Source organism: Apteryx mantelli, chromosome 3, assembly GCF_036417845.1.
Source record: "Apteryx mantelli isolate bAptMan1 chromosome 3, bAptMan1.hap1, whole genome shotgun sequence".
Taxonomy (NCBI): Eukaryota; Metazoa; Chordata; class Aves; order Apterygiformes; family Apterygidae; genus Apteryx; species Apteryx mantelli.
This window is the reverse complement of record NC_089980.1, coordinates 87,236,141-87,262,727: the sequence shown is the minus strand read 5'-3', so window position 1 is coordinate 87,262,727 and position 26,587 is coordinate 87,236,141. Positions and strand designations below refer to the sequence as shown.

Below are 26,587 nucleotides of genomic sequence, written 5' to 3'. Positions count from 1 at the left end.
GCAAATTGAATAGGAAAATAAGTAATTTCTTAGTGATAAAACAGCAAAAACTCACGCATTTAAAATGACCTCTTCTTTTTAATTCTAAAGGTCAATAATAAGCATAGCAGAAAAGAGACATATCAGTTGAGGGAATTGCACTTTTTTTGAGAGAGAGAGAGAGAGAGAGAGAGAGAGAGAGATTTTATCCACACATAGTTTGTAAGACTGTGAAGCCATAAGTGTGTATTGGAAGATGGGAACTGCAAAAATAGTATCAGTTCCACACACGGATTTAAGATTAACTCAGCTATGTGTTAACTGAATTATATTTTTATCTCAACATAATTTAAGCAAAACAGACAACCTGGATGAAATTTAGATTAAAAGCATCCAAGATATTATGAGTAAATATTGAAAAGGGAATGTTCCTCACAAAAGGAGGAACAAGACATCTTTGGTTCTGTGGCTATGAACAGTTGAAGCTGAAAGTGTCAGACTATGAGGATATAAAAGCAAAGGTATAAAGAAGAATGCAAGAAAAAATTCAAGCCAGTTACAGGGAGTTAAGAAAGGATGTGGCCAATAACGTCTGAGAGATTTAACAGTAGCTGCATACATACACATTTTTAATCTTGTGTCAAATACACTGGAGGACAAGCTAAGGAACCTTGCATTTACCTCTTCATAGGATAAGCACATATAAGCAGTGATGACTGTGTAGACAACAAACTGTTAATTAACATACGTGGCACATCCAGTATCCTAAAAATTTTACCAGTTGACAACGACTAATAACCAAGAAAATCGTAAGAAAATCATTTGTGGATTACACTGAGAATTATGGGGAAAAAAAGCAAGCAAGTGTTACAAATCCATTGGTCAAAAGAATTGCTATGTTCTTAGACATTCTTTCCTGTAACTTTATGAATGGTTGTGTAATATAATTTGAGAGGTGATGAAGGAAAAAAATCTTTGATAGTCTTAGTAATTAAACAGCGAATGTTCGTGGGCAAGGACAACATAATAAGTCATCACCAGTATCGGTCAAAAGTAGTTCTAAGTTAGCATAGCTTTCCTTATCCCTTGGTGATGATACCAACAGACGTTACAGCAAATTATAAAGTACGCTGCTATCTATACTCAAATTTCAGATTTGAGCAGTCTAACCCTTGAGAATTAAATACAAAGTTAAAAAAAAAAAGTTCTTGCTCACTATAAAAGAACTTTTTAATAAGCTTAATTGGCACCATCACTTTTCTTCATTAGAATGGAACAATTTCTTTCAGTATTACAAAACGAACAGAGTAAGATAGCATCTAATATAGTTTCTTCATCTCTTGCCAAATGTTTCCAGTACAGAAGCCCAAAGTTTAATGATTTTAATTAATCGGATGTTTATAAGTGATGAGCATTTACTCTTCTCACTGAAGCCAATAAGAGTTACTAAAGCTGGGCAGCTTTGAATGTAAGGCCAATTCAGTTACAAATTTTGGTAACTAATTTTAGATGCCTATATTTGAAACTGTTGGTCTCTCTGAATTTACATCTCTCCAGTGAGAGCATATCTATCATTCCAAAATTCAAATCTTTTCAAACGGATACCCACAATGCATAGACTTATTTTGCTTTCATGTAGTGCTGTGGGGGCACATGGTGCTACACAGCAACAGAATGTGCCAATTCCCTACCAAATCTCTACCCCAAAGAGCTGAGAGGGCACAAGCTGTAAAGCACAGGAAATGCAAAACACAACACAACACAGACAGAATGACAAGTGGTTATTATACTGAAATGCGTTACAAAATAGGTGGATTTTCAGGAGTTTTTCTGAAGGAGGATAGTGAAGGATCTTTACGTACGTTAATTGGGAGGCTGTTCCATGTGTAGGAGGCAGCGTGGAAAAAGACACAAAGTTGGGAGTGAGCAAAAGAGACAAAAGGGGAATTTAAGAGTGATGCTTGGGAGGTGCTGACGGTAAAGAAAATGAGGACCAAGGTTAAGCCAGAACCAAGAGTGCCTTGAATATGGCTAACTTTATGCAAAGGGGGGGGGGGGAATCCTGTAAAGGCTTAAGAAGCAAGGAAACATGGGCAAGTATACAGAAAGGGAAAATGATTTGTGTAGCATGTTCCATAGAAAAAAGTAAAGAGAGTTAAGAAGTGGGAGACCAGTTCACACCAAATAACTAGTGTAACAAACATTCAATCTCAAATAATAGAAAAGAATTAACTATACTGAGATTATTACCAAAACCTAGCCAGATGTAGGGAGTGGTAAGAACATCAGATTGCAGTGATTCTTTACCTAAGGCTGTTAAATCATGTGCAAAATCACCACATAACATAAAAACCACATGCCCAAAATAAATTCAAATGGAAAAGGTTAGAAAAAAGGGGGTTTTAAACCTGCCACTCAACATAGCAGTAAAATTTTTGGTAGTTGCTGTATAAAATGAGTAAACTCAATTGATGCACAAATAAATTAAATTCTGTCCATATAGAGCTTTATGCTGTTGCATTCCTATTCATCATCTCTGTCATCATTTGTGGGAAATACACAAACTCTCAGTGTACACTGAACTTTGATGAAGAAAACTTTAAAAATGCAAAGCCGCTACCATACAAGAGAAATCAAATTAAACAATTTTTAAGCATATGAAGGATGATGAAATCTCATAACCTGATTTGTCCTGGGCCAAGTAGCTTTTTACGTGGTCTAAGTTTACTTACTTCCAGATTACAATTTGATTTGTGTCGCTGAGAAGTACGTATGCATCAGCTATTGAAAGCTAAATATAAATAATTGAGCAATTTGTCAGTAACATCAGTAATGGCAACTTTTATACTACTGAAGCCTTAAAAAACAATAATATTATCACTTGGCCTTCTTGCCAATATTTTCAAAGGAATTATAAACACATTTATTACTCTTAGCAAGTGTTTGATATCTCTTGGGCTTAAACCAAAACCCAGGTTCAAGCATCTTCCATCTTACTGATAGGTATAGAGCTTGAAATAAATAAATAAATAAATAAATAAATAAATAAATGAGTTCAACTCAGATGTCACTGATGCTTACCTCTAGAACAGATGAAATCAAACCCTATCACACTTTGCTGGAAACTTGAAAATTGACATTTAAGTCTCTACTCCTTTTCCATATAGTGATAGCATATCAGTAGGCCCAATTAGCCAGTGCTTACTTTATTTTCATCCCTCTCATACCAATGACCCAAATTCACCAGTTAAAATTAATGATTGAATGTTGGTCACTTCCATGACATCTCAGGGAAAGGAGTCAGTAAAGCAGTCTCTTGCCCTCTCTGTTACCTCTTTTTGTAAGCCATAGGCAAAAGAAAATTCTAAAGACATTTCTAATCTCTATTTTAATAGATCTCAATTTAGGAATACTTTCTTTAACTCCATCTAAATTTTCTAGGCAAACTCTGTTTTGGCTTAAAAATGGAATCTGACATTTTAAAAATTCTCCGTAGCCTTTTGTAGGTTTCAAAGGGAAGATCAAAGTAGACTGAGAACAGCATGGCAGTTAGACCCTTAATTACAGGGCAAAAGAATTACGTATCTCTGCGTTATATGAAGGTACATCACGCACACCTCAGTTGGTTCAAGCTCGTATTACACTATCTCAAACACTCGGGCAAATTTGTACTTACCCACAAGTCATGTTCAGCATAGTCAAACAGCAGCCAAACCTTTCTGTCGCTGTGAGAAAGGAAAACCTTCTGTAACGCAATCACGTTAGGGTGCTTCAGTTCTCGTAAAAGCTGCAAAGAAACAGGAAAAAGAAAATTGTTATTTCTGTACTTGCTAAAAACAAACAAAACCAACCAACCAAACACCAGGTGTCTTACCACAACTAAACAAACAAGTAATTCAGGCCATACCGTAGCCATGCAAGCAGCTCCCAAGAAAGCAAGGGTGCAGCTACACAAACCAACTGCTGAGTGTTCGTTAACATAAATCTATTGCCTGTGAGCAGTCACCACTGCAACTGCTTGAATGCATACTCTACCCGGGATAAATGCAAGTTAGCTCAGGCTTCTTTCAAAGAGGAGTAACCAACACAGATTTATTCTGGGTTTAAAAACACACAAGCAGACAATTATAGCAGATACTAAGGATGAAGATCCATTAGTTTCTGTCTCAGTAACTTATTCACCTAGCTCAATCTTAAAACAGGCTCTAGAAAAAAAAAAAAAGATGCCAGCGATTCAACACATTATCTTCAAAAAGTCAAAATTAGGAGGTTTAAGAGCCTCCATTGTGCAGGTTCATTGCTCTACAAACAGAGCTGACCACCACGAGCTACGCTTCCCCCTTTCCCACTCTCAACACACCCCCAAAAAATAAGAAGTTATTTCAGACAGCATACAGGGCATGTTGCGTGCTTCCTCAGTTGACATAGCTGTACGTCCATACCTAAGCCCACGGGTGCGTAGTCATGTATTTATCTCACGTTTTATCTTAAAGTAAAAACCGTTGTGGCACACAAACATAACAGTTCTCTTGTTAAAGAAACATCCTTATGGTTACCAAGGTGAACATCAGAATATAAAAGTGCCAGAACAAAGCCTGTGCAACTGTACTGTTCTCCAATTGTTGGTAAGCACAATACGGTGTTTGATTACCGCACAATTATCGCATTTCCTTTTGCATGGGATCCCTGCTTTACTCGCATGGGAGTCTGCAGAGCTCTCGCTCCCAAAGCGGAAAGGGCATTTCCAAGAAAAGCTTACCAAAACCCGTTAGGAAATATTATTCTTAGCCTTGTTCTCAGCAGTATCTGAGCCATTATGATTCATATTTAAGATAAGTACAGAGGCAAACCGGAGAAGGCCGACCATTTCAGCCCAAACAGTGAAGTCTGCCACGGTCACGTGAAAATAAAGTGGCATCTCACACAGAAACTACCGAGCAACTTCAAAAGCAACCAGTGCTGCCTACGACAACAGTACCCAAGGCATCAGATACCGGGTGACTGGGATTTGAACCTTATCGTAAATAAGAAACAAGCCCTTATTTGTATTGAGAAGGGCGATCACCTTCAAGATGCCCACGAGGCAGAAAACAGAGATAAAGGCTCCCATATGAAAGACTGAAGCTGATGGAGTCACAGCACGTCAGCTGAGACATGGTACGCGAGCGCGTGATCTCGGCTCTCGGCAGATACATTCGGCAGCACGAGGGAGGTGCGTAGCTGTTGTCGGAGCCCCAAAGCAAAGACGGAGGGAACGGCAACGTTGGGAAGAGGAAGCCAACGCAAAGTCCTCGCCACGTAGGGCTGAGGCGCTCTCATCTCCATCTGCAGGAGTTAAAGGCAGTCAGGTCTCAGACCTTTTGACTGACGCAATTTCTTTAAATAAGAGCCATTATTAATAGATAAGGAATAGCCACAGCAGCGTTGAGATTTCTGCAGCTAACGATTAAAACTTCTGACGCTCCTAAAAGCGTAAAGCTACAACCTGGGTACTCATACACTAACACTACCCACCCTTCTTTTAATGGTTGTTTCAGCTACTGTTCAGTAATCCAGCAACCAGGATTAGCGCTGCACGCCAGCAAGCCCCAGTCTCCCGGCTCCTACACCCGTAATTAGCCGGCACATGAAAGCATGCCCAGCTGCTGAAGTCACCCCGCGGCCAGATGAGTTCAGCGCTCCGCAGGAGCCACCAAGCGATGCTTGCAAAAGTACTGCGCTCTCACAGGGCTGGGTTTTAAGATACCGCCTTCACAGCAGTGATTGATCACTTCTGTTTTATCTGAAAATTGCTTGCATCTGCAGCACGACAGCTATATAAGTTACCGGGCATCGGTTTGTAACGGTGAGTCAGTAAACAGAGTATGTTACCAGGCACATTTGAGAGAGAGGTCTTCCTTTTTTTTTTTTTCCACTTTACAGAAGAAGACACAAGATGCTGATTTTATGGGAAAAAAAATTAAGGAACAGGATTAATTTTAATTTATATTCTCCTTTGGCCATACAGGTATCTGCCAAGATAAGAGATCTCCTAAATATTATTACAAATGCTTAAATCTATTCCAGTTTTCCAGCAAACTGAATCATTTAAATGCTTTTTGTACCATGCAGGAAATGATTTCTTTCTTTTGTTTCTTCCTCTCCTTAATGTTAAGGATTTCTACCTCTAACGAGAGAAGTTGCTGCCTATTGAACTGAACAATAGTCATTTCCAGGTATCATTTATGTGATATATTAAAATCATTTAAATTCACTTAACAAGTAGTAATATTAACTTACAGAACTCTAGACTAATACAAATTCAGAGATTAAGAAAAAAAAATTAGAAGCATCACATAAAATCTCTATTGGAAAGTAGTTTTTACTATTACTAAAAACATTGAAATATAACAACTTTTCAATCTATTGAAGCCTGTCCTAGGGAGATTTTAGAGTTCTTTATGTTTTAGTGCGCTAATGAGCCTATCGTTGGCAGCATATATCATGACAACAGAATGCTCTGACATGTTCAGAAAATTTTTAAAGTAGGAAAAGTCTTATAGCAGACACATTATTAGATTTTTTTTAATTATCATTAAATTTTCCTTAAAGACACTATTTGCAGCAATCTGGATATAAAATAATTCTAACTTCTTTAAAAAAATGAAACAAAGCATTCTCTTAAAACAATTAAAAACTCTTCAGAAGAAAAAAACAGCTAGAGAGAATATATCAAATGCTAGCATATAATAAACAAGGTAACAGAAATACTATGTACAGCATAGGAATATAAAAGAGTGCCTGAAGTTCTCTGCATTAACTGAAAGACACTATACAAAAAGGAGCCAGGAATATGTGAATATTCTGGAATTCTAAGGAGCAACACTGTTAGTGTCACTCCAAATTTTACATAGCAGCGGTCACCTATCAGAGCAGCTTGATTAATAAATGAAACCTGCAAGGCAAAAAAAAGTGTCATGAAAAAGGAAGATGCTTTCACATTAAAAATGGCAAATTTACTATTCAAAATGACAATAATATATATTCTCTTAAAATGGGTAAACTATTTTTAATTCATCTTTTTCCTCTTTTGATTCAACTTGGATGAAACAACAAACATCCTTATCAAAAGCCAGAATTTTTCCACATGGCCAGAATCAAACCGTTAGTGGTATGATCTTAAACATCAACTTTTATAAAAAGCATTGGGAAGCACTAAGTTAGTTTTATACTACCTGGGTTGAGCATCTGACATAAAATGTACACATCTGACCTTAAGCTGAAGAATAGAGTACTATAAGGCAACAGAGAAAATGGCCTCTGTAAAATGGTATTACACTGTATTTTACAGCTACTGAATGACTGTTTATAGCTGCAATTGTAGATGGAAAAAGCTCCCACCAATTAATAAGAGTTTGTTTGTGCATGTTACAGAAGCACATGCTACCTGCCCATTTTTCAAGTCTGTTCTGCTCTTAAAGCAAATTAACATTCCTAAAGAATTTCAAGAGGCTACTGAGTAATTTTTCTAAACTCAGTTGTAAATTAACAGATTAAAAGCAATCAGCTTAATTTTTAAACTTGCTATCCATGAGATCATGAGATGTTCCCAATACCGTAACCATAGCAGCGGCAGCAGCAGCCTTGTAAACACAGTGTATTTTCTGCTTAAGAACAGCAGTTATAAAACAAGACACTACACATAAAATCTTACAAAAATACGTATTACCCAACAGTTATGTTTAAGAGGACACTCATAATTTAATACAGAATGTTTACAGAACTGATTCCCTGAGTTAAATTCATTTTATATTTTTAATCAGACACTGACCAATACTAGAGATAGACTGAAAATTTGTCAAATCCTATTATTCCATCTTACAGTATGTAATAGGAAATACTTGGAAGTTATCATTAAGAATATTTAAGTTAGTTTTTTAATCTTATTTATAGATTCTGTGCTCCAACAGATGAACAAATATGGGAAGACAACTCAATTTTTGTTACTCTCACTTGTCTATTTTAAGCAAATACTTGCAGTAGTTTTCATGAATAGTCATTTTGGAAGTGCTTTGGTAGTTTTAGCAAATAATGGGTCTTTGTACCTTCTTTTTCTACTGAACCACAACCCTAATGTAACAGTAGGCCATAAGAAACTTCATGTAAAATGGAAGTTTCGAATGCAAAGAAGTAGCACATGATGCAAAATGGAATATTTTAAAGACTTTGTTACACTCTGGGAGTCAAGAGTATTGATCCCAGTGGCAGGAGCTGGACCAGGGCAGTGCTGTCTTTAGAGTCCTAACACCCTGCACCAAGAACAGGAGCTCTGCCCTACCAAAACTCACCTTGCAATAGCGCTAGACACCAGCCAGAAGAGATCAGAAACTATAGCTTGGGGTAAAAGTGACCAGCATGAGAGTCACAAACAGAAATTTTATTTTTAGTCATAAATCTTACTAATCTCCCCTAGAGAGGAGAAGAGAGGGTGACCACAGGGTCAGGTGAGCCTGGGTACTCACAGGTGTTTAAAGAGTGGAAATGAGGGGAAGCATTCAAAGAAAGCACTGAGATGACATAATCAAAAAGGAAAAAAGGACCAGGGGGGGAACAACATAGAAATCAAGAGATGACAAAGTTGAGACAAGTGTACCAGAGACAACTATTGACCTAAGATTTAGCTAAAAAGAAATTACCCACTTTGGAAGAAGCGTTTTCATTTAAGCAGAGTGGAGGAAGCCAATAACGTGGAAGCACAAAGACGTATTTAAAGCCATTTACATCACGATTATATCAACTATATACCCTAACATCTTTTATGTTTTATTAGAAATTTGTCAATATTTAACTGCTACGCCAACCTTTTACCTGTATTGTCACTAGTATTTTTCTAAACAGTTTCATAACTATGCATTGCATGAAAGGAAGCCAAGGTAGCATCTAGTTCTTTAATCAACTCCAATCTTGAAAATAAAGGCATAACTCATCACATTGAATTTGCTACTTGTTGGGAATGAAACTCATCTGAAATTTGTTGAATAAAGGAGAAGAAATAATTCTTAAATATATTAGCCAAACAGGAGACTGGGGGGGGGGGGGGGTCGGGGGGTCATAAGACTACAGTGAAATGCATTGAGATAAGACTTTAGCTTAGTCAAATGCCTCACCACGGTTTCACCCTGCTGCTTCTGTTATTCATTTGATTAGCTGTCACATGCCAAATCTCTCTAACAGTTAAGCCATGCACCATTTTCTGCAACAGCTGTATGTCAGTCCCTCACCAGGAGCACACTCCACAAAATGTGCATTTCAGCTGCACCAAGAATCCCAGGCACAAGAGGGATGTTAAATCACTGTCTACAGCTTTTCTGCACCACAGATTGCTGCATGAACTTTAAGAATAGAAAATGGAAGAAAGAAGCGTAGCTGTAATACTGGTTTTCTTAGATCTTGTGCAGAAGTAAGTCATCTTGGAGACTTGGGTTAATTCAAGTCCAAAGCCAGAAACAAGAACCTAATACCCTGTTGTAGTGTATTACATTCCAGTGTATTTGACCACATTTTATAACAAGATAAAAACCTGAATGTAAGAAGAACCCGCAACTATTAGAATTTATTACCAACAGAACATAGCATCATACTTTAATAGTACTTTAGCCTATTATTCCTCTAAAATTTAACTTCCATTATACTAAACATGCAATAAAATGCTAATAAAAAATTGTCTCAAGTGAGTAGCAGTATATTTCTTTCTTGGTAACAGCATACAAAGCAGTTGAGGCAGAAAGTCATTGAGTAAGGCTGTCCTGTACAGTGTCTGCCTTCTAAACTCATTTTTTATTTTCTAACTATTTTCCGGTCAAGAGAACTGTACAAGTGCCTTTGCTTGTCACGGCTTTTAGTGCTTAGCTCCAATTTTAAAATGTTGCATTTGGATAGCCCAGACAGCATGAAACAGCCTGTAGGATTCCTGGCAGCGACACAGCATACGTAGAATAGTTAGTAACTTCCTCTGCTATCTCTTGAATGCTCATTCAGCATTGAGGATTTCCCTTATAAGTGAATGTCTCTTATCCCAAGGGAGCAGTGGGGATCAGGACAGGAAAGTCTGTGATGTCTGAGGAGAAGTTAAGCTGACCACAGAACTGGTACAGAAGCCTAAAACGCTGAAAATCCGATGAGTCGGAAGTCAAGCTGAGTTCGGCTGAAAAGTGAAAATAAACACAAAAGATTCTCCAGGCAAAGAGAGAAAGAACGCAGGAGGTTGTGCAAGCTCAGGAATAAGAGAGCGAAGTGGAATATAATATAGTTTAAAGATGAATTCAAGAGCTAAAATATTTTACTTCAGTTTTAAATGACAACTGTGATACTGACCATGGAAACAAAGAACGTACAGACAACGGAAGATAAGTAGGAATCAGCACAAGTCAGATACAAGCAAAACTCAGGCCAGGGTGGTATCGTATGATTAGCAAACACAGCACATACATTTATAAAGGAGACTACAGGAGACACAGCACTTGTGGACCTGTTAATGCAAGAAAAGTGTCGTGCAAAGTTTTAAAAAACGTTTTGAAACAACAATAAAGAAATGAAGAAAAATGCCTTAAAAACATCAAACTGACCTGATTTTCTTCTCTGATAACTAATTTTCTACACAACTGGAAGATTCGTGTTCAAATTTCAGCTTTATAAAAAGCATTTGGTATTTTGTGAGACGGGAAGGCTGGCAGCTGGAAGAGCTTTGAGGCGAGCAAGAAACTACCTAAGACGACAGGTGACAATGGAAAACGTTTCAAAGTAAAATAGTCCTGTATGGAAAATATTTGTGGAGTTATCACAGAACTGGTATTGTGATTATTAAGAAAACCCATCTTAGCACCAAAATCATGATGGTGGTAATGAAATTATCCGATGAAATAAAGGTAATTTATTCTCGATGAAGAAAAGGAGTGTGGTAACACATACTCTTTTATGAATCTTTATGCTATGACTGAGTAATGAAAGGGTAACAAAATGTGATTAAATTAACAGGACAACATCTGAATTCATGCACTTAACAAACTAAGTAAGAATTTCTATGACAGACTGAGAAGTCATCAGGTGTAAGAGACAAATGAGGTGGCAGAGTTGGATGAATATAAACCAACAAAGTGATAAGGAAATTAAGAGGGTAAATCTGATCTTAGATATACTCGTTGAGTATTTACAAGAGGGAAGGGGATGTACCGATATAAATTCATAAAAAATCTTCCATGATGTCATTTTAAATGCCATAGTTTTACTTACCTATGCTCAACATCACCCCCCACACACCCCCCCCAAAAAAAAGATTAACTCTCCCTGAAAAAGGCAAAGGGTGGTCAAAGCAGCAAACAACCTGTCCTTTGATGGGGAGGAAAAAGCTTATCCCATTACTGTAACAAATCAAATATTGAAAGAAAATAAGATTGACATCCACTAAAATACAAACGTGTGAGCAGTAAAGACAGACATAATTAAGCTAAAGGGCAGTGATGATACAAGAACAAGCACATACAATTGATAACAGATAAATTTATCTTGGAAGACGGTGTCTCATAATAGGAACAGTGACAATGTCTACGCAGTACTGTGTTTTTATAAAAACTTTCATAAAAGGTGGGTTTGGTGGGGTTTTATTGATCATCTCTAGCAGATGGAAAAAAAAAAGTCACCTACTGATAGCTAGCTCCAGAGTAATTTGTTTTAAACTTTGACCTTATCCTACAGATTGGCTATCACTATACTATGCGAGTAACTTCTATGTGAAATAGGCTAGCAACTATGAAGACTCTTGATCTTTAGAGGTATAGAAAGTTACGCTTTTTTTCCCCACAGAAAAAGACAGCTTCTGTGAGAAGGAGGGAGGAGAGTTATGCTGTTACTAATGTAAAGAGAATGATCAAATATGAAGGTGTTCAGCACTCTGAAAGATGATCAGGCAGTAGATTCATCAAGGAGGTGTCTTAACTCTCATATAAAAATACATTTTCACCGTAGGTTAAACGATGCTTTGCTGCTACACACCTACACAAGCAGAGTGAGGACAGACGCTTTCCTCTCACCGTAAGGTAAAATGAGAGAAAAAAAAAAAAAACAGAGAAAACAGAAAGACATATAAACACTACTATCTACACTAGTAAATCCTGCAGTAAACATGTATTTCTGTGTCAGTGAAGACAAAGCCATAATCACCTTCAGAATGTTATTTTAAGGCCAGATCACCTCATCTCAGAGGTGTTCCTATCTTTCACATGCTTTATTCAGTCTTTTGATCTACATAGCTAATCTGCTCTGGAACAACCTTGGTAGCTTCTTTGATGGAAATGCAATCTGTAATGTATTTAACTGCTTTCATGATTAGAACCAAAACCTTAAATTGGCAGAGACATGGATCAGAAGTTATAGGAGAAACCAAAGCATAAGCTCAACTGCTCATAAAAGCAACTGTACATTGCAGAATTTGTGAAGCCCTGTTCTTCTCGTGTGATGTGCAGATTCAAAGCCTCTGGGGGCACTGAAGTTGGTTTTAAATTGAAGCTAGGATTTTCAAAGGAACCTAGAGATCATCATTTTACTCCTACAGAAACTCTTGAAAAAAGCCAGCCTATTTAGATGTTATTAATCAAGACTAGCTCCTCTCCTCCCTTTTATTACTATCATTCTTTTCCCATGGACCCTCAGATGCCTAACACCATACTGAGCTCATGCTGCAGCTTTTCCCTCAGGGAACTAATTTGGGCCTCACTCAAAATAAAAAATAAAAATAGGCAGCCATTAATTTGACTCGTAAGAACAGTCCTTGGTTAACTTGAAACTACGGTACAGATCCTGAAGTTATCAGGAGAGGAAAAAAGACGGGAACCCAAACAGCATATTAGTCTAAACAGCTACTTAACATTCAGCTTTGTTTAGTGATCCGATTGCTTCCTACATTTGGGACTTTCCAGCCTGGATTCCCCTTTCTAGGTGTAGAAATTTCACTTACAGAGCAACTGCACAGCCAAAATCAGAAGTCTTTGCTCATGGATAGGTTCAAGCTGAAGTGCTGTGAAGGGTCCGCGCATCAGTCCATACAGCTGGAGCCTACAGCTGGACCCTGTCTATGGCAAGGACATGAGCACAAGGTCTCACAAAAAGATCTAGGCACCATATAAAATAGACGGGGGGAGTCCAAAGAACCTTAAATTCAATACTGAAGTGGCAACTTCAGCTCCATTCCAGAGGGGACATGTCCCTCATATACTGGTCTGTTGAAGCCCTATCCTCGGACAGTCTTTGGCAAGCAAAAACAAGATGGGGAGACAGACTAAAAGGCCAAAACTACCACTGGCAGTCTCACATGGGCTGCCCCGAGGTCTGTCTCAGCTTACATGGCACATACTAAAGGAAAACAAACAAGCTAAAATATTCCAAAGCCTGACTTCAGGCAGACTTTCTTGTTCCCTCTAATTCTTATCCTTATACAAGAAGTCTATCTTCAGTTTTACTCAAAGCAGTCCTTCAATATAAAAACATCCAAGTCTGATCTTCAATGTTTTCCTTTCTTCAGGCTTCCATCTATTTAAGCAGACAGTCCTGTCCTGGTCCCGGTCCACCACCACCACCAAGTACGAGGAGTCCAAACCTCCACAAGATTTAAAAAAAAAAATTTTTAAAGAAGGACATTGAACAGGGTTCTAGCTGGTAAACAGCGAAATGTCAGGATAGGAAAAGGACAAAACCACCACACCCTCCTCCTACAACAAGCATTAAAAAAGTTATTTATTCTATAAATATTTTCATTTCAGGAGCTGAAAATGGTTTGGCATGGCTAAAGAACATTATTCTGAAACAAAAGCCTGGCAAAAAACTTTTCAAAAATAATACATTTTAACTAAAAGAAAATAAAACTAGGGTAACTGCATTTTTAATTCTTTGGGTTCAAATGGCTAAGCATTTTTATTTAAGAACAGAGGAAAAAAATACAAATATATTCATTCTTTTGATTTCTTAGTTAACAATATGGTATACTATTGCATGGACCTTTAAATAGAAAGAAAGGACTATTGTAAAATTACTGCCAAAATAAGAAAATTGTTAACTTTTAATACACCTATATAAGGAAATGCAGACATAAGGTTGTACAAAAATAATGACTTGGCTACAGTGTACATATTAAAGTGTAAGGTGGAGAGAAAAAAAAAAACACACAGGGATCACAGGCAGTGAAGATTGAATTTCTTTGTCTTCCTAAAGGAACCGTAGTTTTTGCAGTTTCAGGAACAAGTTTAGTTAAATCAATTGAAAGCAAATTTGCATTCTTGGACCAAAAAAAAAAACAAGGCACGTTTTTAATGGAAGCTTCAATTTATTTATTTATTTTATTTTTTAATTTTTTTTTAAATGAGATCTTATGCTCTCTTTTTTCTTAAAGGCAGCTTGGTAGTCAAATTGGTCAGTCTGTCACACAGAGTAACAATACAACCATCTTCCTCCCAATGGAAAGGCAAAGAAAATCTCTCCCTCTCTCTCAACTAAAAGGTATTTTTCTCCTTATTTGGTCGGCAACAAAATAAAAGAATATTCATGTACTTCAGTAATAACAACAACTAAATTGAAAACATCTAGTAGAAAGTAAACTGTTGAAAAGCAATAAGGAATGTTTGTCATTTCTGAAGATTTTAAAATATCCCAAATTCTCTTTTTGGTTGACTTGAAAAGAAATTTATTTTGTTACTGAAGAGAGAAAGAACTTTCCCATTAAGTAACAAAGCTACTTTAAGCTATATTAGAACAGTCTTCACAATTAAAAAAAAAGCGTCACTTTGTTAATATAGTTTTAAATTCTGAAGCAGCTTCATTTAATTTCACATACCTAAACATTCAATCTGTGTTTTTAAATTGCAGCTAGATTTACCCTTACAGGGTTTATTCTACTGTTTCAATGCTGTTTTTTTTTCCTGGCAACAAGCTACCCCTTAAGAATCCGATGGCTCTTGCACTACATTCCACACTGAATAAACAGTGCTGGTAATTGTTTTTTTCCAAAACACTTGGAGAAGGACAACTAACAAGACTGCACATCAATTCTGACCAATTGCCCTATTTTCAGAAAAGGTTCTCCTCAAGAAGACTTCAGAAAGATGCATGTTATTACACAAACCAGAGTCAGAGGAACAGTGTTTCTGCTTTTGTAAGTTCATAAAAGAGAAAAAAAAGAATGGTCAGATCTACAGGAGACAAACTAGTTCTATTTTTTTTTTTTTTGACCACAAAATAACAGTGATGCATCAAAAGTATCTATTCAGCTACAAAACTGGCACTGAGTTCCTGTTTACAATAGTCCAGTGTGGCTTCCTAAAAACCTTGTAAGCAAAACTAAGGGGGGAGAGGGAGGAAGGGGGAGAAAAAGTCCAAAATATTTTAACATATATAACTGGAGCAAAAGAATGGCTAAGCAGTAGGCATATCCAGCCTGAATATATTTAATTATGCCACCATGCTGTTGCATCTCTCAACAGGCAATGAATTTCTAATGTATGCAAAGGATTGTGCAGCCACTTGCAATGCCATCCTGAAGGGAACTCCTGTCCCAAAGAGAAAATGCATTTGATTTCCTGCAGAAAAAAAAAATATATATATAGTTCTGCTGTAACCCACTAACATGGCAGACTATATATGTAGCTGTTCTTACTGTCCACCCTATACTTACTACGTTCATATATCAAAGCACCTCAACTTGGTTATATCTTGCAGTTGTACACACTGAGTATTTAACCATCTAAATGCAGAATTGTACAAGTTTATCAGCAATATTTATAAAAACTGTATGACTTCAAAGACTATTTAACACTTACTTAAAATAGCAGTAAGAAGAAAAAAACGCTTTCACCTTACATTCTACAAAGCAATACTCAAATACATGCGGCACTATCTTTTGGTTACTTTGGGTCACCACTTCCCTTAAGGCTGAATTGGCTTACAATCACTTTGTCACTTCTGCAAACTCACACTTCTGTTATTTTAAGTTTCTTAATGCAGGCTTGCAAAGACAGCAATAAAATTAGCATTCTTGCTGTACATTATCAGATATTAATGAAATAAACCAGAGCTGCATATTTATCCATAAAAAAAAAAGTAAGATTTTTCAAAAATGTTCTACAAAGGACAAGCCTTCCTTAATACAAGATGGGACATTTTACATTTAATTTCTAGGACAAAGAAGGAGCATACTCAAGATTTCGAGGACTCATAAATAATAATCTGATTGTTTACAAAATACTTTCCCTTTATTTCTAAAGTTTACTTGTTGTTATTTTTTTATTATTAAATCAAATATTAACTTTGTGATACTCTTCCATTTTCCACAGTTTGTACATTACAAACTACACAGTACAAACCTATTACAAATCATTCAACAGTTATCATGAAAATAAAATCTAGATCCTGAAGAAACTTCCATCCAATGACTTCCTATATCCTATTACTGATAATGACACCGATTCCCAACTTGGTAAATGTTTGCTGTCAGACAGAAAAGTGCAACTCTTGGCCATTGATTTAAAAAAAAACACACATACCAACAATGCATTAAATTTTGGTTATAAAACGTTAAGGTGAGCCATACACACTGATTTTAAGTGATTATAATGGCCAGATCAGCGTGATTTTTCCCCCCCAATTTTGGAAACAGGTACTACAGGAGTTTGGTATCTACAGGTCCAGAATTAGTCTTCAGAATTGCTGGTTAAACACCAGCTCATCTTTTGGGGGTTTAAAGCAAAGCTTCCGGTGTCTCTGCTTTTGACACTGATGTTCACTCTCATATGGTATGAATATTCCCCTTATTTTGCTTCTGTATGGCCCCAGAGCACACCGAGGGTGACAACACCGCACTGCTCAACACCTCTCCCGCATCAATATCCGAGATGCGAAGCCTCTGCCAAAGCCACCTGTAAACTCCGGTCTGGGAGGGCTCCCTCAGACCACACGGGACGGAGGAACAAAACGGCCGGGAGATCACCAGCGGCTCCCTTTAATCTGACAGCTCGATAGCCAGAGCACTAGCACAAAGCAGGAAACCTGGACTCAATTTTCTCCTCTGTTTCACTGAACTACTGAATGAAAGGGAGCAGTGGGCTAAAAGGACAGCACTCAAGCACCCAAGACTTCATGAGAATATTTCTAGTAAATAGAGGTGACTCCCTGAAGCTTGAAGGAAGGTACTCCAGTCCTGGAAAGAGCCAGGAAATGTTGCACATGTAATGTAACTTAAATCCTATAGCGAGGTTAGACAGCTTCTCGAGTGTGCGTGCTGAATGGTATGAATCCAACTCTTCAGTATTTAACCCTATTTTGTATATAGGGCTCAGTGTCTTGTTCAAGGTGGAGAAATATGCTGTTGCTGAGTACTGTCACATCCAAGTCCTCAGCCTGCATGCAGTTGTTTTTCAGATACAAAAATACATAGGAATGTAAATCAGGTGTTATAGTTAGGCGACGGTCGAACAATAATTTAGGGTTTCTAATGCCAGTTAAAAAGGCAATAGTCACACAGTACAAAGTATTAATCCAATGTAAAACTCTCTCTTACAATTCAAACATGCTTGAAAACCTATGATGGCTTATCTTTGTATCCACTGGCTTTACACTGGATCAGGTATCATCTATCCTGCTGTCAACATAAAGCCAGGACAAATTCCATGTTCTATGCTCCAAATCGATAGAAATGAAATCAAGTGCCTGTGACCATTCTGGATCAAATTCCACACTGATGGCTGATCCAGCAACACAACAGCCACCTCCAGTCAGGATACAATTCTTTTAGGTCTTGTTTCCATGATGTTTAGTCATGGAAATAGTAGATTTTCCATGAAGCAGTAATACAGTTTTGTACATCTCACTAAGTTTTCACTAATAGGACTATGGGGCACAAATAATATGTATTTTCATATTTCAACATTAACAGAAAAATGACCTTCTTACAGGAGTTAGTGGAGAAAAAAAAAGAAAGCTTGATTATTCTTCATAAGTACTCACTCTACTTACTCCAGACTGGGAAGCAGGAGTTTAGACGATTCATTTACAGTACAAGTCTTCTTTAATGGGAAATTAAATCAAATTGGAGGTATGAATTCAAAACACATTAAGCATATTAAATCTCTCTTCCCTGTGTGAATCACATTAAAGCAACTTCAATTCTGAATGAGAGCATCCATTAAGTTTGATGTATTTCAACTAATGTTCTTTAATATCTTACTTCTAGTTAAACTAGCTAATAGATAAGCCTACAGTTGCAAGTATAAATTCAGTCCAGTATCAAGCTCTAAGCATGAAATTCTCCTGCAAAATTAAGTAGAGGGTGTGAATTTTTATTTTCTTAACTTCCTTTAATTTGGGTCCATTTAAAATAGCAAAAGTTTTGCACATAGTTTTACTATCTAGTTTCTTGCATATTGTTTCAGGATAACACTCACTTAAGAATACTACCCTTCTGGAGCTTTTATTTAAGAACTGTTACTGTCAACAGATTAATTACATTTATTTACAACAAACTCAATGCCTTCTTCTTGAAGGACAAGGCTAGAACGTTCTTAGTATTTATTAAAACAATTACCCATTAAGTTTGTTATGTTTTTGCTCACAGGTTTTCACTTCTTACCCAAATCTTCTGCAATCTTTTTAAATACACATTAGAGAAATTTAACGTGTGAAGCAAGCAAAAACAAGATGTTCATTGGCTGTCTCCCAAGTCATTAAACGCCTACCACAAGATTCCTCTCATACTCTCAGGACCATACAGACTGCAACTGGAAAAAAAAGTCAGTTTGTAGCACAAAAGACTGTTCGTTCTTCATTCTTCAGTTAAATGTGAGAAGTTCTAAGACAAGGCAATGAATGCAGTAAAACCAGTATTTTACCCCCCCCCCCCAATAAGGGCTGAGACTTAGAAGGTGGCTTAATGTAATTTCCAAAATTTGATCAGAAAAGAGATGAAAATGTAAATGAGATACAGTAAATATGCTTTTATATCAACCCCATAAGGGCTCTGAATAACAATGGTTGACTAGGAAAGGTTTCGAAACTACAGCAGGTAAAATGAAGAAACCAATAACTAAATGGCTAATATTTACCACCAAGAGAGGGTAGGCAACTGGTGTTCTTCATTTAATCTTCCATGTAATATAACCTTTCTCTAAGTAAAACCTATGCAAGCAAATGGGTACTGAACTGATGTTTTGCCCAAGGCAGCAAAAGCAATGTGGCCCTGAAAACACCATACTATGAACACTCATGTTAGAATTTCTTCCCAAGAACTGAGTACAAATACTTTCCCAAATACTTTCCCAGATACTATGCAGCAATGAGTAACGGGAAGTCAAGACCTACAACTCAAGACCTACAACTGACTTCCAGACTTGGCATATCTCATTAATATGCAATTAGTGGTAACAAATAACATTTTTATCATCCCAACCAAAATGACAGAGTTCACTTATGTGCATCTTCTTTTTGGAATAACAACTTGAGACTTCCTGGAAAAAAATAAAATATGCACCTTTATTGTGTAAGAAACTTTCCTAACTTACTAATGTTATCACCTACTGTTAAGAATCCCTGAGACTACAGCAAGCCGCCTGCATTTCAGTTGCTCCTAACTTTGCCAAACTAATTGCTTGGGCTAAAATTTTCCAATCTGGACACCAGTGAAGTCTGATTGTTCACATAAATCATTTAGCTATTTCCAAGAACACCACTGCAGACAAAATATGTAATATATGTTCTTACTCAAAAAAAAATAAGAGCAGCTGCACTTGATTCAGACACCAGATTAATTTCAAGTCTGCTTACTATCCTGTCCCTGATGTAGCTGAGGCAAACGCCAAGGTTTGAAAGAACATGTGAAGCAGCACATAGACAGCATAAGCCTTTCAGGGTATACACATCACCTTCAAACAATCCAGCAGCTTAGGGACTTCATAAACAGAGCTTAAATCATGGCTCTTCACTGTTTTTGTCTGCTTTTCAATCAGCCCCCAAATAACACTTCACTAATTAATTTTTTTTGAACTCATTCCTAGCCTGGTCTCTAAAACATGTGGAGCCATGTTTCAAAATTGAGTTGTGTTAGGGGGATATTTGCTAATTTCGTTTAGTAGCCCTAGTTCTTCTGTTTGGATAAACACTGAATAATGGTTCCCTAATTAACTTTTCCATATAGGTTTGTGGTTTTATAGACCTCTTGCATTTTCTTGCAGCTTTTTCCCTTCCAGCCTGCAGGCTCCTAGTCTATTTTGTCACTGTTCACATGGAAGCTGTTTTATGTCACCAACCTTCTTTACTCACTTTCTCTTCTCCTCCTCTAGTGCTACTATAACCTTTCTGAGATGCAAAGGGATCAGAATGACATAAACAGTCCAGCTCTGAATATATCAGGGATTTATGAGGCAGACTGAGTTTGTCTTTTCTTTGCAGGTCTTGACTTCAGTAATTCACCCTAAAGTCATTCTAGTGACTTGCAAATTGCCTTTTTGACTGCTGCTGAGCTTGGAGCTGTACCCAGAGGAACAGCAGTACTGATCCAGATTCTCCCCCTACCTGCCCAACGGGTACCAGTAATGACAATTTAGAACCCATCACTGCCTGTAAAGAGGTAGGATTGTTTTTCCCCCCCACTTAATCTGCACTAAAATTCAAAGCTGAGATGCAAATGTAATTTTATCACACAAATTATACTCAGTATTGTGAACTCATTTAGCACTTCCACGTAGGTTAGTAAAGAAACCAAACCAGACTAAAGCAATTTCGTATCATCAACAAACTGTCATCTGATGCTTTGCTCTCCCTTGGGCGGGGGGGGGGGGGGGGGAATTATTTGCACATACTCGGTAGAAACAGACTTCGGAGACCATTCGAGCTGTTAAGTGAGGCACTCCAGAGACAGCTCTGGCACTAAACAAAGGAGGAAGTTTCACCGATTTCTCTCCTGCTCAGCTCAGTCACCGAGGGGAAGGCCAACTTCTCCAGGGGCAAAGAGACAAGAAGCACACGTCAGAAAGAGATGGGGCAAGAAGAAGTTGTACGAAGAGCAAGTGATGAGAAGCACCCCAGGGAGAAGGGAGCCAGCACAGCAGCTAGTGGAAGGAGAGGGAAGCAGAGCTGACATCAGCAGGGAGAAAACACACGAAAGGACACTAGAAAAGAGACTGGACCGAGGGGAGAAGGTACACAGGTGAAAAAAGAAAGAGATTCCAACAATAAACCAGTGGTGAGGAACGGGACTGGCTATGAAAACAGAAGGGAGGGGGGGAAAAAATGGGACACCAGCAAACCTGCAGAGGGAAAAGTGTGTTGATAGGAAGAATAGGAAATGGGATTTCCCATTAGGAAATGGCATGAAGAGCAGAAAAAGGTATGAACTAGATAGGAAAACCAAGACTGAGGCAAGGAGACTAGTGGATGGGGAAAACAGAGGACAAAGATGGAAAAGGTTGAGTTGAGGGGGAAGAGGAAGAGGAAGCAGAAGAGTGTTCAACACAGTAAACTCCCCTCCTGATGGTGGCACGAAGTCCAGTGTGCCACCACTCCTCTGGCAAATGTGCCTTCCTCCTTCCTTCTTTAAGCATCGGTCCCCAGGAGAGCAAGGTTTCTTAAGGTGGCAGTCTAATGTCCAAGTCGTGAGGAAAAGGTCAGAAAGGAGAAGAGTAAAGGAGGCATAACAGAATGGAGGCATTAAAGAAAAAAAAATAAGGGGTATAGGGAAGAAGCTTCTATTTCCAGAACAGAAAAAACATCTATAATACATACATGTACATATAAAATATATATACATATATACACCATACCTGTCAAATTCTTTCTCCCTTACAGCATGACCTCCAGGAAGAAATCAGTCAGATTCGCGTGAAAAGGAAAGACAGGAAAAGAGAAGTGCTCAAAGAGTATGTCAAGGATGAGGGAAAGAACCTGGGACTGAAGATATGCAGTACAATTAAACTGTAGAAACAGAGAAAACAAGTGAAAGAGTGGGTGACAAATCTGCTGAAGTTGACTGCAAGATTTTATTATAAGCACTCTAGAATACAAAAGAAGAAGCAAAAGTAGTAAATATCGCTGCTGACAGACCCTGTGATGGAACAGGGAAATAATGAAGAGACACAAAAAGTGTATCAGCAGAAGAAAGGAGGAACAAGAGAAAAAAGAAGTCTAAGCAACAGAGTATGAAGGATATACAATGCTCCAAGAAATTACAAGACAGTCAAAGAAAAGAAGCTTAGAATAGGAATTAGAGAGACAGTGTTTGGCGAAGACGAGAGCAACTCTTTTAGTGAGCATGAACGTTTAACTAATACTGCCCATTGACTGAAGAGGCAAATACAAGCTCATATATACAGCTAAGAGACCAGATGCATCTTCTGCATTAAATTACAGAGGATGAACACAGCAGATTTCACAGAAAGAGAACCAGGAACCAGAGTCAGAGGAAGGATGACAGGGAAAAGATTAGAAGATGCATTCAAGTAGTCGGGTAAAGAGGATTTAAAAAAATAATAAACAAATAAATAAATAATATTTTTTGCTACTCAGACCACAAATGTTTTACAATGGTTATTGAAATAACTGAATGTAACAAGAGATTTTGCCCCAATCAGTATGTCACTACTATACAAAAGGATAACTCAGCCAAATAATCTAAGTGCAGCATGCGCTTTGTTTCCACTCATTATGACATTTTCCATAGTTAGATAAAAATCAAAACAGCATGTCCTTTATCTGAGCTTTATAAAAAGAGAGCAGGTCAAGGATTCTTCCTTTATCCTATTATTGCCAAGACAGAAAACATGTTTTTGCAATGCCCTTCCTTAAAAACACAGAATAGACCTTTTATATTTGGCAAGAAGCATGGAAAGTTCAGGCAAGGGGCCAAATATTCTGTTAAAATGCATAATGGTATAGTGTAGCTTTGCTGAGGACCCAGAAACAGTGCCCTGAGAATGTGGTCCCAACACCCTTTGTTCTTACTTAATATCCAACATCAAATTTTACTCCAAAGGTATAACAACTAATTTACATAACATCCCCTTCCCTCCCCCCTCAAAAAAACAACTCTTTAAAGGCAAGAGCAGAGTTCACTATCCCATTCTGTAAAAGATACAATAATCTCCCAGGAAGAAAAACCTAGATCCATATGTGCATTAAATACTTTAATTCATATATGAAGTTAACTTAGCATAACTTCTGTTAAAAACATGACATATTGCTAATGAGAGTTGAAGTGAGAGCGTTCTGGCACTCCTTGCTGCACGCTGCTCCTTGCCATCACAGCTCTCCTTCTTGTCATCTCTCTGGCCACTGTCACCATCTGCTTATCCAACCAAAGACATGTTACGGCCCCACCTAAGCAGCACCTAATAGTGTGTATATACCCCTATTCAGCTCCCTTTTTGCCCCCACTTCCTATGGCTCTTTCCCTATCAGAATAACTGTACCTGGATTTTGCCTCAACACATCAGATCTCAGAACAGATTTACATATCTTAGGAAAGTCTCTTACTCCACTGTGAATGTCCTTTACTCCATCACCTTCAGATTTTTACGTATTTAAATCTATAAAATAAATTAACGTGAAAGAATACTGACTTAATGGAATAAAAGGATTCAACGATCATGAGAGAGACATTACAAATGCCAAATAAAAAGGATGCATGGTACTGAAGAAAATACAATGAGAAATAGACATGTGAAAAATAACACTGATGAATGCTATTTTATAAACTGCAAATATTTTTCAAAACCCTCATTCAGAAAAAGCCATGCAAGGAAGATTCCTTCCTTTAAATTTTCCTTACTATTCATGAAATATGAATTGGATTGTATGCAACAGATTAATTAGTTTAAATACTGCCAATATTCTCACTAGTGATAATTGGTTGCTTCTTGTAAGAACATCTGTTCTGTCTTAAGAAACGAAGTAGAGAGCCTGTTACCTAGACAACACAACCCTTCTGAGTATCGCACATTATAAAAGGGTAATATCAACCTAAGCCACACTTCATATTCGTTCTCCCCACCACTCCTTTATCACTGTTGGTATGTATAACTGAACGCCATGACTTTTTAACATGATGCTCGTATTTACCAGATCAAACAAACTCAGGCCCACTTTCACATGTACTAGAAGTAACAGCTGTATTACTGCCCTTTGGCCAAACAACGGGCAATTTGAGGCTCTGTATCTGGCTGGCTTCCACCAATGTAAATGCCAAGTCGTCGAGCTGAATATGCTGCAGCTTGTTATGACTCCTCTTAGAGTGAGTCCTATCAAACTGAGAAATCTCAGCTCCATCCCCTTGAAGATGGTCCAGAAGTAGTCACCTTCATCACCACACCCCTGGATCACCCAAGATTTTCAAGCGCTATGAGGACCCATCCCACACTGGTGCACACCAGTGCTCTCCAGTCAAAATTAAGGAGAGTAGCAGCAGATTAACCTTTGAGAGATGCCTTTTGTTGCCTGAGCAAACTCACCATGATCTTATAAATGCTGATGAAACATTAACAACAATGAAGTGCACCAGATTACAAATTCCTCTGCATGCTTTAATTAGATGTATGGGATTCTTTTCCCCCTGTGTGCATGCGCGTGAGATGGAGGACCAATCAACACTGAAGCTCAAATGGTTTGTGAAACCTGAGAACCAAGTGCTTGGAAAGGAAAAGAAGAGCTCACTGGGACAGAGCAAGCAGCAAAACAAGCCACCCCTCGACTATCACCCTGAGATTCATCTCCCTCAATCTTCCTATTGGCAATGCCTTAAACTGCTTTTCTTCCTCCTTTGCCTCTTTTTCCCTTCTTCTTGGCTGCAAGGAGAGGAGCAGGAAGAGCACTGTCTATCTCAAATGTGCGTGCTGTAACCGGCCCTGGTGGGGGGAAATTTCTGTAGGAGAAACCGCACAGGGCTTTGGTCTCCCCTCCCCGCAACAGCAGTTATGCCCCAGGTATGGCCTTAAGTCTTCAGGTTAGTCAGTCAGTACAAGTCAACAGCACCAGAAAATGCCAAGCAGGAAAAGGAGAAGAGGCTATTAAACCAAAACATCAGCAATCAGTCCACCACAGACCACACAAGAGAAGCGAACGCTTTAGAAGTACTTTACTAATGCAAATAGGACTGATACTTTTGGGGAAAGCTATGACAAATCATATTTCTACATACTTCCATAGTATGGGGAACAACGCAGAAGTAATTATATGAACATCTGGTAAGCAGGTAGATGACATTCTGAGCATTAACTAGAATGACCAGGGATATTAAGTGTGTGGGTTTTGTTTGTTTTGCAGATTTTGCATGTTCAGAGGGGGCTTCAGGCCACTTACTTTGGTAAAACAGAAATAGAATTGTTTAAAGGGAGAGTTACATAGCAGCACCTTATACAACAGTGTTTCCTAGGAGAAAGATAACATTGAAAATAACCAAAGTGGGATAAAAATACGGGCCTGAAAAACAGACCTGTATGTGTTAAGGAAAAACTGTGAATTCTGAAGTACTGAGGAAAAAATAAATAAAGCAAGCTTGAAAATGGTCTGGAACTGAGATGCCTAGAAGAAGGAGAAAGGAAATAACCCATCTGGCCTCAGACTGAAAATCTGTGCAATGGAAATAGCTGAAAATGATTAAAAATTTAAATTATGGTAGGAGTCCTTATTTAGATTACAAGGCTTTGAGTAAGATCAGAGAATTTCAGATGTGGGACAGTAATAATAATAAAAAAAAATTAGTAGTGGTAAAATATTTTTTTAAGCCTCAAGTATAGGAAATACCTACAGACAGAATGTAAAGCTGCAAGTATCATCCCTCCCCAAAATAGTAAGACAAACTACATAAAACCTAGGCAAGAACAAAATCACTAATACTTAAAAAAAAAAAAAGAAAAGTCAAAAAAGAAGGAACGATTATGAGTCTGAGATGCAGAGGTAGCACATTTATAGGCCCTGGTCCTCATGGGGGACCTTAACCACCCTGATAATCTGCTGGAGGGACAACATAACAGGGCACAAGCAATCCGGGAGGTTTCTGCAGGGCATTGATGACAACTTCCTAACACAGGTGATTGTGGAGCTGATGAGGGAAGGCATTCAGCTGGACTTCAGACTTACAAATAAGGAAGAACTGGTCGAAGATGTGAAAGTTAGGGGCGTCTTAGCTGCAGCATACACGAGATGGAGTTCAGGATCCTAAGAGGAGGGAGCAGGGCAAAAATTGTGATCACAACCCTGTACTTGAGGAGAATTGACTTTGTTCGGCCTTTTCAGGGACTTGCTTGTAAGAATCCCATGGAATATAGCCCTGGAGAGAAGAGGTGTCCAAGAGAGCTGACTGATAGTCAAGGATCACCTGCTCCAAGCTCAAGAATGGTCCATCCCAATGAACAGGATATCAAGTAAAGGTGCCAGGAGGCCTAGATGGGTGAACAAGGAGCTCCTGACTAAATTCAAACATAAAAAGGAAGTGTACAAGAGGTGGAAGCAGGGACAGGTGACCCAAGACAGAGACACGGTCCAAGTATGCAGGGATGGAGTTAGGAGAGCTAAAGCCTGCCTGGAGTTGATACTAGCAAGGGATGCGAAG

The 26,587-nt window shown here is 38.1% G+C and overlaps 1 protein-coding gene across 4 annotated transcripts in view; it reads right to left on the bottom strand.

The window, feature by feature from the left end:
* CDK19 (cyclin dependent kinase 19) overlaps positions 1-26,587 on the bottom strand; it is a 142,595-nt gene that overhangs the window by 77,076 nt on the left and 38,932 nt on the right. For all 4 annotated transcript variants that reach the window (XM_067293855.1, XM_067293857.1, XM_067293856.1 and 1 more), the window contains one exon: positions 3,656-3,766. In XM_067293855.1, coding sequence (XP_067149956.1) covers positions 3,656-3,766 — 111 coding nt within the window. The remainder of the gene's footprint in view (positions 1-3,655; positions 3,767-26,587) is intronic.